Source organism: Neoarius graeffei, chromosome 9, assembly GCF_027579695.1.
Source record: "Neoarius graeffei isolate fNeoGra1 chromosome 9, fNeoGra1.pri, whole genome shotgun sequence".
In the NCBI taxonomy this organism is placed as follows: domain Eukaryota; kingdom Metazoa; phylum Chordata; class Actinopteri; order Siluriformes; family Ariidae; genus Neoarius; species Neoarius graeffei.
The window spans coordinates 30,398,060-30,414,686 of record NC_083577.1 but is presented as its reverse complement, the minus strand read 5'-3'; the positions used below and the strand labels follow the sequence as shown (position 1 = coordinate 30,414,686).

General features: G+C 41.2%; 1 protein-coding gene across 1 annotated transcript; it reads right to left on the bottom strand.

The window, feature by feature from the left end:
- Nucleotides 1-11,064: 11,064 nt before the first annotated feature.
- Nucleotides 11,065-15,196, bottom strand: LOC132892139 (E3 ubiquitin-protein ligase TRIM39-like). Its single transcript, XM_060930533.1, has 6 exons — nucleotides 14,560-15,196; nucleotides 14,311-14,406; nucleotides 13,988-14,218; nucleotides 13,845-13,859; nucleotides 13,632-13,746; nucleotides 11,065-11,720 (listed from the first exon to the last, which is right to left on the bottom strand). The coding sequence occupies exons 1-6, from the start codon at nucleotides 14,956-14,958 to the stop codon at nucleotides 11,185-11,187; spliced, it is 1,392 nt and encodes a 463-aa protein (XP_060786516.1). The 5' UTR covers nucleotides 14,959-15,196; the 3' UTR covers nucleotides 11,065-11,184.
- Nucleotides 15,197-16,627: the final 1,431 nt, after the last annotated feature.

Here is a 16,627-nt window from a genome sequence, read left to right as displayed (position 1 = left end):
ACCAAAGAATGGTTAAAGAAGAATAAAGTTAATGTTTTGGAATGGCCAAGTCAAAGTCCTGACCTTAATCCAATCGAAATGTTGTGGAAGGACCTGAAGCGAGCAGTTCATGTGAGGAAACCCACCAGCATCCCAGAGTTGAAGCTGTTCTGTACAGAGGAATGGGCTAAAATTCCTCCAAGCCGGTGTGCAGGACTGATCAACAGTTACCGGAAACATTTAGTTGCAGTTATTGCTGCACAAGGGAGTCACACCAGATACTGAAAGCAAAGGTTCACACACTTTTGCCACTCACAGATATGTAATATTGGATCATTTTCCTCAATAAATAAATGATCAAGTGTAAGGTTTTTGTCTCATTTGTTTAACTGGGTTCTCTTTATCTACGTTTAGGACTTGTGTGAAAATCTGATGATGTTTTAGGTCATATTTATGCAGAAATATAGAAAATTCTAAAGGGTTCACAAACTTTCAAGCACCACTGTATGGTGGTAAATAAAAGTGTGACTTTTCATGGAAAACACAGAATTGTCTGGGTGACCCCAAACTTTTGAACGGTAGAGTAAGGCAGCATGTTTTAAATCCCATCAACCCGATTCCAAAAAAGTTGGGACAAAGTACAAATTGTAAATAAAAACGGAATGCAGTGATGTGGAAGTTTCAAAATTCCATATTTTATTCAGAATAGAACATAGATGACATATCACATGTTTAAACTGAGAAAATGTATCATTTAAAGAGAAAAATTAGGTGATTTTAAATTTCATGACAACAACACATCTCAAAAAAGTTGGGACAAGGCCAGGTTTACCACTGTGAGACATCCCCTTTTCTCTTTACAACAGTCTGTAAACGTCTGGGGACTGAGGAGACAAGTTGCTCAAGTTTAGGGATAGGAATGTTAACCCATTCTTGTCTAATGTAGGATTCTAGTTGCTCAACTGTCTTAGGTCTTTTTTGTCGTATCTTCCGTTTTATGATGCGCCAAATGTTTTCTATGGGTGAAAGATCTGGACTGCAGGCTGGCCAGTTCAGTACCCGGACCCTTCTTCTGCGCAGCCATGATGCTGTAATTGATGCAGTATGTGGTTTGGCATTCATTGTCATGTTGGAAAATGCAAGGTCTTCCCTGAAAGAGACGTCGTCTGGATGGGAGCATATGCTGCTCTAGAACCTGGATATACCTTTCAGCATTGATGGTGTCTTTCCAGATGTGTAAGCTGCCCATGCCACGCACTAATGCAACCCCATACCATCAGAGATGCAGGCTTCTGAACTGAGCGCCGATAACAACTTGGGTCGTCCTTCTCCTCTTTATTCCGAATGACACGGCGTCCCTGATTTCCATAAAGAACTTCAAATTTTGATTCGTCTGACCACAGAACAGTTTTCCACTTTGCCACAGTCCATTTTAAATGAGCCTTGGCCCAGAGAAGACGTCTGCGCTTCTGGATCATGTTTAGATACGGCTTCTTCTTTGAACTATAGAGTTTTAGCTGGCAACGGCGGATGGCACGGTGAATTGTGTTCACAGATAATGTTCTCTGGAAATATTCCTGAGCCCATTTTGTGATTTCCAATACAGAAGCATGCCTGTATGTGATGCAGTGTCGTCTAAGGGCCCGAAGATCACGGGCACCCAGTATGGTTTTCCAGCCTTGACCATTATGCACAGAGATTCTTCCAGATTCTCTGAATCTTTTGATGATATTATGCACTGTAGATGATGATATGTTCAAACTCTTTGCAATTTTACACTGTCGAACTCCTTTCTGATATTGCTCCACTATTTGTCGGCACAGAATTAGGGGGATTGGTGATCCTCTTCCCATCTTTACTTCTGAGAGCCGCTGCCACTCCAAGATGCTCTTTTTATACCCAGTCATGTTAATGACCTATTGCCAATTGACCTCATGAGTTGCAATTTGGTCCTCCAGCTGTTCCTTTTTTGTACCTTTAACTTTTCCAGACTCTTATTGCCCCTGTCCCAACTTTTTTGAGATGTGTTGCTGTCATGAAATTTCAAATGAGCCAATATTTGGCATGAAATTTCAAAATGTCTCACTTTCGACATTTGATATGTTGTCTATGTTCTATTGTGAATACAATATCTGTTTTTGAGATTTGTAAATTATTGCATTCTGTTTTTATTTACAATTTGTACTTTGTCCCAATTTTTTTGGAATTGGGGTTGTAAACTTACACGTGTAAGTTCGTGGTCAGCACTGGCGTGGACTAGCTTAAGAGTAAACAGTGTTGGAACTTAAACTTATCTTTTATGTAGCCTACACTGTATAGTGTTTTTAACCCACAAAGAGACAGATAAACACTTCTCTTATTTTATTTGCCAACAAATTTGAAAACAAAGGTGAGAACATTGTGACAGACTTGAATCATACTGGCTGTCATTATACGCCATCACCGAAATACATCTGAATTTTTACAATTTCATCAAAAACAAGTCAAATTTCATCAAAGTTTTTTTTTAATTATTATTATTTCTCAGGAGTGGGATAATTAATTAATTTCTTTCTTTTTCTTTTGAGCTTGGATGTCAATTTCAGTCGTCATTGCCAAGTTTTTATACTTTGGCATTTAATACAATCTCATCTCATTATCTGTAGCCGCTTTATCCTGTTCTACAGGGTCGCAGGCAAGCTGGAGCCTATCCCAGCTGACTACGGGCGAAAGGCGGGGTACACCCTGGACAAGTCACCAGGTCATCACAGGGCTGACACATAGACACAGACAACCATTCACACTCACATTCACACCTACGGTCAATTTAGAGTCACCAGTTAACCTAACCTGCATGTCTTTGGACTGTGGGGGAAACCGGAGCACCCGGAGGAAACCCACGCGGACACGGGGAGAGCATGCAAACTCCGCACAGAAAGGCCCTCGCCGGCCACGGGGCTCGAACCCGGACCTTCTTGCTGTGAGGCGACAGCGCTAACCACTACACCACCGTGCCGCCCCCATTTAATACAATGTTGCTTTAAATTTTGATTTTTTTGAAAGAAAATGAATATGTTCTTAATCCTGAGTATCTGTTGTTATTTTGTGAATTCTTACCTTTATAACTTCATTGTAACTTAAGGTACAAAACACTTAAGTTGTCTCCTGGTAGTGTGCATGAGGTAAGGGTTAGGGCGCGAAAACTAATAGTATACCTAGAAGGGTAATTGCAGTATACTTCAAAACTAAAACATGGACTAGATGTATATAACCAGTAACTAATAGTATATTTCCAGTATGCTATAAAGTATACTTTTTATAAACTAAAAAGTGGACTAGAAGTATAAAACAAGTAACTCATAGTATATTTCCAGTATACTATGAAGTATGCTTTGGTAAACTAAAGAGTGGACTACAAGTATAGAACTAGTAATCTATTAGTATATAAGTTTACTTGTGGTATACTTAGTACAAAATAAAAAATACTCGTTGTATACTCAAGGTTTACTTCTCTTAGACATAACGTATACTTTATCAACTAAAAGTGGGTCAATTTAGTCCCAAGAAGTATTAGATTAGTTTACTTACAAGTATACTGTAAGTACATTGATATCAGTATACTTGGTACACAAAAGTATACTTAAGGAAATATACTTTAACTTTACTTAAGTATACTTAATAAAATGAACTTGAAGTCTGCTTCTTTTTGATAAGGGTATACACAGCTCTGGAAAATTTTAAGAAGCCACTGCAAAATTATCGGTTTCTCTGGTTTTACTATTTATCAATATGTGTTTGAGGAACATGAATATTTTTGTTTTGTTCTGTAAACTACTGATAACATTTCCTCAAAACTCCACATAAAAATACTGCCACTTGGAGCATTTAATTGCAGAAAATGACAACTGGTCAAAATAACCAAAAGGATTAAGTGTATTCAGATCTTGAATAATGCAGAGAAATCAAGATCATATTCAATTTTATACAACACAATACGAATGTTTGAACTTAGGATGAGTTCAGAAATCAATATTTGGTGGAATAACTAACATTTAATCATAGTCAAGTCAAGTTTATTTATAGAGTGCTTTGAACAACAGACATTGTCGCAAAGCAGCTTTACAGAAAATTAAAGACTTTAAACATAAGCTGATTTTATCCCAAAGTTATCCCTGATTTTCCCCAGTGAGCAAGCCTGTGGCAATGGTGGCAAGGAAAAGCTCCCTCAGGCGACACGAGGAAGAAACCTCAAGAGGAACCAGACTCAAAAGGGAACCCATCCTCATTCGGGTGATAACAGATAGCGTGATTATAAATAATTTGCTTCTTTAAATGTGTCTTATATAGACACAAAGTATAACTGTGTTACCAGGAAAATCATTATAGTTTTAACATGAAGTCTGTTTTGTTGAAGTTATAAACTGTTCATTGATGGAAACTTGAGTGCAAAACTGTTCATGACTATCAACTGCAGTCCTAAAGTTAGCAAGTCAGCTGTCGTCCTCAGACATAAATGTATTACTGTAAGTGTCCAGAGCTGTCTTCCAAATACGACTTTCGACTGTCCATATGGGGCCGTCCTCCACACTCCATAACTTTCAGACCTCTTGGCATGCTCTCCACCAGTCTTTCACATTGCTCTTGGGTGACTTTATGCCACTCCTGGTGCAAAAATTCGATCATCTCAGCTTTGTTTGATGGCTTGTGACCATCCCTCTTCCTCTTGATCACATTCCAGAGGTTTTCAATGGGATTCAGGTCTGGAGATTGGGCTGGCCGTTGTGGTCCTCCATCCACACCTTGTTTGACCTGGCTGTGTGGCATGGAGCATTCCCCTACTGTAAAACCCAATCCTCAGAGTTAGGGAACATTGTCAGAGCAGAAGGAAGCAAGTTTTCTTCCAGGATAACCTTGTACATGGCTTGATTCATGTCTCATCTCATCTCATTATCTCAAGCCGCTTTATCCTTCTACAGGGTCGCAGGCAAGCTGGAGCCTATCCCAGCTGACTACGGGCGAAAGGCGGGGTACACCCTGGACAAGTCGCCAGGTCATCACAGGGCTGACACATAGACACAGACAACCATTCACACTCACATTCACACCTACGGTCAATTTAGAGTCACCAGTTAACCTAACCTGCATGTCTTTGGACTGTGGGGGAAACCGGAGCACCCGGAGGAAACCCACGCGGACACGGGGAGAACATGCAAACTCCACACAGAAAGGCCCTCGCCGGCCCCGGGGCTCGAACCCAGGACCTTCTTGCTGTGAGGCAACAGCGCTAACCACTACACCACCGTGCCGCCCTTGATTCATGTGTCCTTCACAAACAAAAATCTGCCCCATTCCAGCCTTGCTGAAGCACCCCCAGATCATCACTGATCCTCCACCAGATTTCACAATGGGTATGAGACAAAGTGACTTGTAAGTTTCTCAAGGTCTCCATCTAACCACTAGATGACTAGGTGATGGGAAAAGCTGAAACATGGACTCATCAAAGAAGATGACCTTACTCCAGTCCTTCATGGTCCAATCCTTATGGTCTTTAGCAAACCTCAGCCTGGCTCTTCTTTGATGAAGGGCTTTTTTTTTCTCGCTTTGCATGACTTCAACCCCTCCTGGAGGAGCCTGTTTCAAACAGTCCTTGCCATGCATTTAACCCCAGCTGCCATATGTCATTCTTTTTGCAGGTCACTTCATGTCATCCTATGGTTGTCGAGTGACACTCGAAGGAGCTGATGATCATCCTGGTCAGTGGAGAGTCGTTTTCACCCTCTGCCAGTCTGTAACTTTGTTGTCCCCAATGTCTGCTGTTTGACCTTGTTCTTATGAACTGCTATCTTTGAAATTTTGAGGATGGAAGCAACCTGACACTCACTGTATCCCTCTGCCAGTAAAGCCAGAATTGGAACCCTTCTTTTCCTCACTCAAAACTTTTCTTTTTAACTCTTTTGGCATGATACATAGATATTTTTGTATTCCAATTAAATTTAAGGTACTACACGCACTGTTTTCACCATCCAAACTGGTCCTACTGCAAAAGAATAGTGATGACCACAGCAGTGGTTTTTATACTTTTCCACATTAAATAAGATTTGGTTCAGGTGATCACCTAATCAGTACAGAAAAAAATAGTTTCTGAGCAGCATATTACAGAAGAGAGCACGTTTCAGATGAAAAAAGAAAACATAATGAAGACTGCTGGGTTTTGATGCAAAATGAAGAAGTGAGTGTGAGAGTCAAAGTGTCCAGAAGAACTGTGGCTGGTTCTGTAAGTTGCTCAGTAAAACCTACAGCACATTTCCGCATAAAACTGCACTTATTGTGCCTGAGACTACTATTTTTTTTTAAGCAAAGGGTCATCTCACACCAAATATTGACTTTGTTTCATTTATTATGGCTTATTGTTTATAGTATTTTTTTTAATGTTGAAACATTTCATGTCATTATTTTTAAACCATTTTTAGTCTACAGCATTTCTTTACATGTGCCTAAGACTTTTGCACAGAATTGTATATTTTAAGGCCCAAAGCCAACATGATGAAGAGAAAAAGAAAGAGACAGCTTTCTGACACACTGCTGTTCACTCAAGTGTGAAATCACAGCAGCACCAAGTTCATTCTCTCATATCCCATTTCACAGAAGGCAGGGTGTTGAACGTATGACCAGTTTGATGAAGATTATAATCCGGCCCTCCAGATGAATTTAAAAGTAGACGGCCTTTCGATTTCATAGAATCGGTGAAGTTTAGTTCCCTCTGAAATTTGGTCATTGTGATATATATTTATTTCTGTAATATCGAAACAAGGGTGCTCTAAGAACACAATATCCCCCGCGACAAAATATTGCAAATTAAATTTTAATATGCGCATTACTGTCCTATAACAAAGCCTTTTGCCAAGTTTTGTGAAATTCCTCCAAAAATTGTGAGAGGAGTTGATTGTAGAAGGTGAGAACCCTTTCCGGGACAGACAGATGGACAGACAGAAGGATTTTGCCACGACATAATCCCTCTTTGGGCCTTTCAGCCAGCTGGGGATAAAAAAAAAGCCAGGCCATTCTGTGGCTGGGAAGTGATTTGAGGGGATTCCTGAGCAAATAATGCGCATGAAATCGCTCACTTCGTGCAGTCAAGCCGACAGAGGAAGACTGTGTGCGCATGCGCAGGTTTACCTGCTTCTTCTTTGGGGTTTTATGGCAGCTGGCATCCACAGCGTTGCATTACTGCCATTTACAGGTTTACCTGTGACTGTACACTGACAGTTCCATCATTCTGTCACTAAACAAACAGCTGATCACACCGAAGTGTTCGCTGACCGCCGATATTTATTAGTTTGGTCCTGAGTTTCCTTTCCTTCGCAACAAAACGTCTTTTCTTCTCGCTTTCCGTTACTGTAGTAGGTCTTTCACATTTCATTCGCACACTCACATCCTCCATTTTTCTCTCCTGTTTCAAATTTGTATCCCATAATGCCTTGCACAAACAGGGAAAGCCCACCACGTGATGCATGATGCAGTATTTTGAATTGGGTCATGGTGAAGCAGGAAAAAATAGCGGAAAATTTTGCGCCACATGGCCCTTAATTCATTCATTGTTCTGTGAAAAAACCTAATAAAATTGGAAGTCTGTGATTTGAATTCAGTAGCGTCTGCTCCATTAAACAAAAAATAATTGGGTGTCAGGGGAAAATTCTTTTTATGACCTAAACTTGAAAAATCTGAAAGGCAGTACAGCTTCAAAATTAGTGTTCCTCATAAAAATCTACTTACACTCCTAAATTGAATTGAAAGATAGGGAAAAACCCACAGTATCTGTCCAACTCATCCCACTCGGGGATGATTGTGGAATCTTATGCAAGGCCCCCAAAAGTATTTGGACAATTAAACACCTGTCCGTCAGGTTTCCAAGTCAATCTTTAAAAGGTTTCACAGTTTAAACACACTGATGATCTCTGTTTCTCTTCAAACATTCCACTGTCATCGTGATTGTTGTCATGAGCTGTGCTGCAAATCAAGATCTCTGATATACATTCAAAAAATAAATAAATATATAAATCCAGAAAGTCCATAAGCCTGGCACACAAAACAGACCTTTTGGTAAAATTCAAACATGAACTGTAAGAGGAAAACTGGATCGTGTTAGTACTCAATAATGGTCTCGAAAAAGACACAGCGCTCGTTTGTTTAGCAGAGGTAGCTGGATGGGGAACTTTGTCCATTTCTGTAGCCCTTGTTTTTCTTTTTTGCCCCCAGGGTTGATCTATTAGAACAGCCGTAAGCAGCACAAACCATCAGCACTTTTGCATCGTTAGTGATCGTTTGCAAAGAACCCATGGCTCCAGGTTAGTTTAGGCCAAGGATCATTATGTTAATGTAAATGAGTGAGCGATAATGTACAGTAAGCTGTTATTATCATGAAATACACCCTGACAGGGTGATGCAGGAGTCCAACACAAAGCAGAGAAGGTCTTGAATCACCCTGAAGGGCTTTTATTTTGCGATAAGAATCGGCTCACTGTACATTATCCCATTTATTACACAGTGACGTACTAAAGAACTCAACATCTGACACAAAATAATGTTTTAAAATGATTTTATTGCTTCTGGTAATGTCGTGGTCCATAACAACAGTTTGTAATAAAGAAAAAACAGACTGTAAACCAATCAGAATCAAGTATTTAACAAAGCTTTGTACTGTAATAATAACACAACCCCAATTCCAAAAATGTTGGGACACTGTGTAGTGGGAAGACATGGGACAAAAATAAAATACCTAGGCCTAAATGTTTAATTTTTATTTATTATAGACAAAAAAGATCTTGTCATGTTCTAACCCATATGATACAGCAGCCAGGGATAATGGATGAGAGTTAAATATAACTTGCGGTTAAATGAGGATAGAGAACATTGAGAAAATTGTTGCTTTTAACACCTTTAATGACTGACTCTCTCACCTGCCTCTCTCTCTTCCACATCCTCTCAGTGATCACTTACACACACATTAAACTGAACACATCCCTGATACTAATCATGGAAATAACAACAACCACTGCACACATCTGTACAAATATATAACTGTGCACATCATGAACATTTTAACTGTTAATAATAAACATTACACAGATTACAGATATATTTATTTGTGCATATTTTAATTGTCCCATTATGCAGATTAACAATGTTTAATATCAGAATGAACAAAGTGAATTTATTTCACTCAGAATTGATTTGAACTTGTGAATCATCACCTAATGCAGCATTAACATACAAATCCATCTGATCTTTACAAAACCACAAACTGCTGGTGGAGGGAAACTTAGGTGGGGTTTACATTAGACCGTATCAGCGGATCATCAGATTAACGTTTTTAAAACGATTAGTGTGCACACAGCAACACCAATACATGATTAGCGTGCACACAGCAACGCCAATACACGGATACACTCGGCTCCGCAGGCATCCTGCGCTCCAAATCACTCCGCCCTGAACAGCGAGTGCCCTCTGGAGGGTGCGCACTCCGGCCCTGCGCAGCTCACACAGCGCGCGAGTGAAGTGCACAAGCTGTGATTCGGGACTGAGCTGCTGTGTGTGTGATCCCAACGCATATCACTTACCACTTACAAGTGGAAGGATGGCAAGCCTAAAGACAATCATAACTACACAATGGGCAGTATTTGCATCAGTATTTGCAGTATTTTCATACTTTTATACTCTTTAATGAAAGGCGATACAAGGCGGAAGTCCGTGCCGTTTTTCAGCAGTCGCGTCACATGACCAACGCCAGCGAATCAGGAAGGTGGATGTCACAGTGACATTGTCCAATGATGACGCCAGCTAGAGCTCAGCACAGCGTATCCGCGTATCTCAATGTTTACACAGCACCGGATCAGACACGATCTGGATTGAATACGTGGACCCTGGCGGATTCCCGTTTCCCGGCATTTCCAGGCGGTTTAATGTAAACGGACAATGCATCCGTGAAGAAAACGAGACAGATACGGTCTAATGTAAACTTGGCCTTAGGCCCTGTTTACATTATTTTGAATCAGTGGATCATCAGATTAACGTTTTTAAAACGATTCCCGTGCACACAGCAACGCCAATACACGGATACGCTAATCACATGACTAATTAGACGGCACGTCACATAATCCCAGTGCATATCGGGCATGCGCAAGTCACTCACCACTTGCAAGTGGAAGGATGGCAAGCGAACACCTTCTCCAGCAGATAAACACACCTGGCTGTGATGTTCATGCTCTCACTGAGTTTAAGCGCCTGAAGGAGGTTGAAATGTGTAAATAAACCTCAGTGCAGCTCAGCGCTTCCTCCTGCGCTCCAAATCACTCCGCCCTGAACAGCGAGTGCCCTCTGGAGGGTGCGCACTCCGGCCCTGCGCAGCTCACAGAGCGCGCGAGTGAAGCGCACGAGCAGTGATTCGGGACTGAGCCGCTGTGTATGTGATCCCAACGCCAGCGAATCAGGAAGGTGGATGTCACAGTGACGTTGTCCAATGACAACGTCAGCTAGAGCTCAACACAGCGTATCCTCGTTTCTCAATGTTTACACAGCACCGGATCAGACACAAACTGGATTGAATACGTGGGCTCTGGCGGATTCCCGTTTCCCGGCGTTTTAATGTGAACGGACAGTGCATCCGCGAAGAAAACGAGACAGATACGGTCTAATGTAAACTTGGCCTTAGAGCTTGAATTCTCCTCCACTGCACAGTTTCACACACACACACACACACACTTAATCCAAGATTAACAGCAAATGCAAACAAGTACAAATACAGTAAAGACATATTTACTGAGAATAAACTAAGAAACAAATTCTCAGTTTATTTAAACTATTTAAAACATAAATAAAATTATTTTCAGCTCATTCTGCATTTAAACACACTTGTGATTTTAATTAAATGCTAAGTCATTATTTTGAGTTAATACCTTGTTATTTCAAGACAGTGTGTCATTATTTCACTTATTATTTTGACTTCCTCGTGCTTTCAAAATATATCATAATATATTTTAAGATATTTTATTATTTGAGTTAATTCATTATTTCAAGATATTCTGTCAATATTTTGAGTTTATCCCCTTGAAAAAAATCACAGTGTGCGCTTCAGGGTTTCCAAAAGGGGGAAAAAAGACTTACACAAAGAACACTAATCTTTTAATCTGCAGTATTTTATTAATGAACTGGAATAAAACAACATCAATGCTAACTGATCTGATTCACTCTTACAGAGCACTCAAGTGGGAGGATCTTTATGGAACCAGGAACACCTAGGAATGGCAGTAATTTATCAGTAAATGTGTGTGTGAAAGTGTGTAAGTGTGTGTTAGTGAGAGGGTCGGAGAATGACAGTTTTCCTCTGTCCCAGTCCAGCTTCACTCTGATCCTCTGGAGTTTCTGTGCTACTGAGAGCTGAGTGGCTGTATCTGGTGTAGAAACTGCGCAATATTTGTCACCATAATCCCACACACACCAGATTCCACTTCTGGAGAATATCCCCCCCTTCCTCTGAGCAGATTCTATCATCACACCCACAATCCACCCTGTACCGTCTCCAACTTCCACATCCCAGCAGTGTGTCCCTGAGTTAAAGCCCTCAGATCCCAGGATATCCGAATATTTATCAAATCTCTCTGGATTATCAGGAAGTTTCTGTTTCTTCTTGCTGCGTCTCACACTTTTCAGATCATCAGATACAATGAGTCCAGGATGAGCAGTGTTGGGGTCCAGAGTCACAGGTGCTGAAAACACACACACACAGAATTAAGAGTCTTACTGCAGAGGTGTAGAATTGGGTATGGACGGTATGGGCGTGTCCCGACCGATATTTCTGATTGAGGAAAAAAAATGGCGGTACACAAATGGTTCCTGTAGGTTTCCACTGGGCGAAACAGCATGCAAAATTCCCTCATGAATATTCACTCTCAAACATTTTCACGTAATAAGCAAAACAGCCTCCGCCTTCTGGATCAGAAATGTTTGGTTCCTCCCGCCTCTCTTTTGAAAACGTCCCATACCGAGAACACACATCCGCTGAACTGATTGGTTCTCGAGGGGCTTCATTTGAAAGCGGGGGCAAAAACTTTTCTCTGTAGAACCCTGTCACTCCCTCCTCCCCCTCCCCCCTCCGCTCTGCGCTCAAGACAATAGAAGGGCAATAATACAACAACAACCAATCAGAATTCGGATACAACAACCAATCAGAATTCAGATACATTCTGTTGCCAAGTAAAATTGTAACCTTTCAACATATCAAAAAGGTTCTAGAGCAGGGGTTTCAGAGTGTGGGAGAGTCAGACCCCCCTCACAGAGCAAATAACAACAGCGCCCCCCTCTTTTTTTTTTTTTTTTACACATTTTAAACATCTGTGCTTTTTAAAATCTCTTTTTTACACATTTTAAACATCTGTGCTTTTTAAAACCTCTTTTTTACACATTTTAAAAACATCTGTGCTTTTTTAAAACCTCTTTTTTTTTTTACACATTTTAAACATCTGTGCTTTTTTTTTTAAACATCTTGTTTTACACATTTTAAACATCTCATAGCATCGTTAGCTCGCACCTCTTGGCAGACAACACACTGTGGCAGTGGAGCATCTTCAGATCCAGTCCATGAAAATCCAAACTTTAAATAATCGTGGTCATACTTCCTTCTTTTTTTGCTTGGCCCAGAATCTGTCTCCTCACTCACTGTAGCTTTAGGTACTAAAAATCGATCCATTTTGTCTCTGGCAAAGGCTAGCTGAAGTTCGCTAAATGTCCGCAATAGTAACTTATTCTGGTTTATTTTTACTCACGTTGCGCCCCCCCAGAAGAACTCTGGCGCCCCCTAGGGGAGGCGCGCTCCACACTTTGAAAAGCCCTGTTCTCGAGCCCTCGTCCTGTTTTACCGTTAGATCAATCACATATCAGCTTAAACTAGCATTCTAAAACTAGTGGAAGATCCCACAGAAGAGAGCCGACTCCCCCTGCCAGCCTCATGGAACGCAGTGTTTAAGGCTCCGGATGTGCTTTACTTCCATTGATGAGGGAAAGGAACATACACCCTCCCGACAGTCAATGCGTTATTCGCTTGTAAAACACATTTGCAAATTGGTAGAATGAGTTAATCATCACATGCAAGATTTGCAATTAATCAAATGAATTGCATCCATCCATCCATTATCTGTAGCCGCTTATCCTGTTCTACAGGGCTGACACAGAGACAAACAACCATTCACACTCACATTCACACCTACGGTCAATTTAGAGCCACCAATTAGCCTAACCTGCATGTCTTTAGACTGTGGGGGAAAACTTGAGCACCCAGAGGAAACCCACGCAGAGAACATGCAAACTCCACACAGAAAGGCCCCCGCTGGCTGCTGAGCTTGAACCCAGGACCTTCTTGCTGTGAAGTGACAGTGCAAACCACTACACCACCATGCTGGCCAATGAACTGCCTATTATTATTATTCATGAATTATTACAGTTCTGAACTTCAAATTTTAAAAGTCTGGACTTTGGAGAGATGATGGATACTCTTTTGTTGGAACAGAACAGAGCAAAATATTGCGACTCTATAATGTTGACCTGAAGTTGGCACCACTGGGGGTTGGCATTGGGTTTATGTCTCCACCAATGTTAATACCAAACCTAAGCCATTGTCTTACTGTATTGGACGGTGTACTGCATCTTCTCCCAGACTCTGAACTGCAGGTTGGCCAGATGTTTTGCCACATGGATCAGTGCTCCTGAAAGCTCCTCTGGATGCTGCAGTGTGCTCTGGGCTCTGCAAAAACATTCAGGAGTCAGTGTTGCTGTGGGTTTGGATTCAGAAACACAGAGAATGAGAGAGACAGGAAGCACATCACTCACCTTTTCACTGTGGCCTTGTAGTTCTGTAAAACAACAAAGCAAGTATCAGTGGATATCATTTACATTTTTACACCACAGAAATGTGACGTTTCTGATGATGGAAAGAAGTTTTACTTTCTCACAGTATAAATACTGACTAAATGACCCTCACTTCTAAGAATGAAACATCTTCAGCTCTCATCTCCTCTTCTATGGCTCCAATTGTGCCTGAAAGAGAGGATATGTCTTTGCTCAACTTCTCAATCTTCTCCTTCATCATCTGACTCTTCTGCTCCTCTTCCTCTCTCAGTGCAGTGATCCTGACTGCCTCTTCATCTCGTAGAAACTGGTGAAGCTTCTCAAACTCCTCCTTAATCTGACGCTCTGTGTGTTGGGCCTGAATCTGCAGTGAAGAGAAAATCAAATGAAACATAACTGAATATGCAATGAAACAAAATATAATTATAACATCAAACCCATGTTATTGATTCTAACCTTTACATGTTCTGCAGTCTGACTCCATTTCCATTTACAGTCTTTAAAGACCTTCAGTTTCTCCTCTAGGGGTTTCAATGCAGTTTTGAGCTTCTCCTGAAATAAATTAACACGCTGCATGGAGTCTCTGTGTTTTAGATATTATTTGAACTCAGATGAACTAAATTGATTGCAAAGTAATTGTCATAGTTATGAACAACAGCATTTGTTCACATGTGACCCATGAGTTCATATGTACATTTTATTTACCTTACAGTCTGTTACTGCCTCATCAATGGGGCAGAATTTGTGGTTGGTGTGTTTTCTTGAAGTCTGACACACCACACACACCGGCTGTTGATGATCCAGACAGAAGAGTTTGAGTTTCTCACTGTGCAGACTGCAGACTGTTTCAGACCCTGATGAAGATCTCTGACTTCTCTCCTGTAAGAAAGTCTCACACAGGTTCTTTAAGGCCAGGTTTATGGGAGGATTATCCATAGATGACTTCCTCCTACAAACAGGACATTCTCTGGATCCTTTGGTCTCCCAGAACTGCTGCAAACACACTTTACACACACTGTGACTGCAGTGCAGAACAACAGGATCCTTGAAGATTTCACAGCACACAGGACAGGAGAAATCCTCCTCTGAAAACTTAGAAGCCATTTCTTTTGCTGCTGTTGTTGTTCTCTCTCGTCCGAATGCTCAGAGTTTCACTTTCACTTCTGTGAAAAGTAATCACACCCTGATTTCAGGTTTCTTTAAAGTTAAATAGATGACTTTGTAGGTTCAGTTAATCATCACTTCCTTTCACTGTGCTGAAAATGAGACTCGGATTTCTCCATAAACTGAGAATAAATCTCAACTCACCAGAGCAGAACACTGCAGGCTGTTAATGAAGGACTTCAGTCGTGTCAGACTTGGCACTTCCTTAATAGGAGGAGTTTTCGAGAGACACATTATGACCTGTTACACTCCTCAGTTACATCAGAAACAGCACACGGCACTTACTTATGTTTAAGCACTGAGCATTAGCTGTAATTTTGGTGCAAATTTATCCAGTGATGAATTCCACTCATCTGAACTGAAAATAATGTTTCACTTCTGGAATCATTTAAAGTCGATCTTGCAGTTTCAGACACAAGACCCAGAATGCTCTAATCATCAGTGGGATGAACTGCATCTCAGTCAGAAGAGTTATAAGCTCTTATAAACAGCAAATGATACTGCACCTTATCCTTAGACCTGAATAAGGAAGACACACAGGAAACAGCGCAATGGCAAATAGTCACATACTGTACTGAGTGAGTTTATAGTTTTTAATAATATTTACTCTACATAACACAGTTGATGCAAATCCTGTAGTGCTACAACTGATACAAGATGTTGATGATCATAAATGGAAACCATTTACCAATATTGAATGGCAAATGATATTCATCATATTTGTATAATATTGTGTGACATTTTGTTGCATTAATTGTTTTATAGAAGGGGGTCAGTTGTAACATTTTTCACATTTTTTTAAAAAATACAAACCTCATCTCATTATCTCTAGCCACTTTATCCTGTTCTACAGGGTCGCAGGCAAGGTGGAGCCTATCCCAGCTGACTACGGGCGAAAGGCAGGGTACACCCTGGACAAGTCGCCAGGTCATCACAGGGCTGACACATAGACACAGACAACCATTCACACTCACATTCACACCTACGGTCAATTTAGAGTCACCAGTTAACCTAACCTGCATGTCTTTGGACTGTGGGGGAAACCAGAGCAAACCCACGCGGACAACATGCAAACTCCACACAGAAAGGCCACGGGGCTCGAACCCAGACCTTCTTGCTGTGAGGCAATAGCGCTAACCACTACACCACCATGCTGCCCCAACTTAATTCTATTTTGAAAATATAAATGAAGTTTGAATTTGATGCCTCAACACATTAAAAAAAAAGTTGGGATGGAGGCAAAATAAGACTGAAAAGTTTATAGGATTGGTGGCACGGTGGTGTAGTGGTTAGCGCTGTCGCCTCACAGCAAGAAGGTCCTGGGTTCGAGGGCCTTTCTGTGTGGAGTTTGCATGTTGTCTGCCGGGGTTTCCTCCGGGTGCTCCGGTTTCCCCCACAGTCCAAAGACATGCAGGTTAGCTTAACTGGTGACTCTAAATTGACCGTAAGTGTGAATGGTTGTCTGTGTCTATGTGTCAGCCCTGTGATGACCTGGTGACTTGTCCAGGGTATACCCCGCCTCTTGCCCATAGTCAGCTGGGATAGGCTCCAGCTTGCCTGCGACCCTGTAGAAGGATAAAGCGGCTAGAGATAATGAGATGAGATGAGT

Excerpts from the sequence above, each read along its gene's own strand:
- LOC132892139 (XM_060930533.1), bottom strand. The coding sequence starts at position 14,958 with ATGGCTTCTAAGTTTTCAGAGGAGGATTTCTCCTGTCCTGTGTGCTGT. Across the intron at positions 14,407-14,559 it reads AGGCAGTAACAGACTGTAAG|GAGAAGCTCAAAACTGCATT; the intron begins GTAAATAAAATG and ends AATTTATTTCAG. Across the intron at positions 11,721-13,631 it reads GCAGTACACCGTCCAATACA|CACCTGTGACTCTGGACCCC; the intron begins GTAAGACAATGG and ends GTGTGTTTTCAG.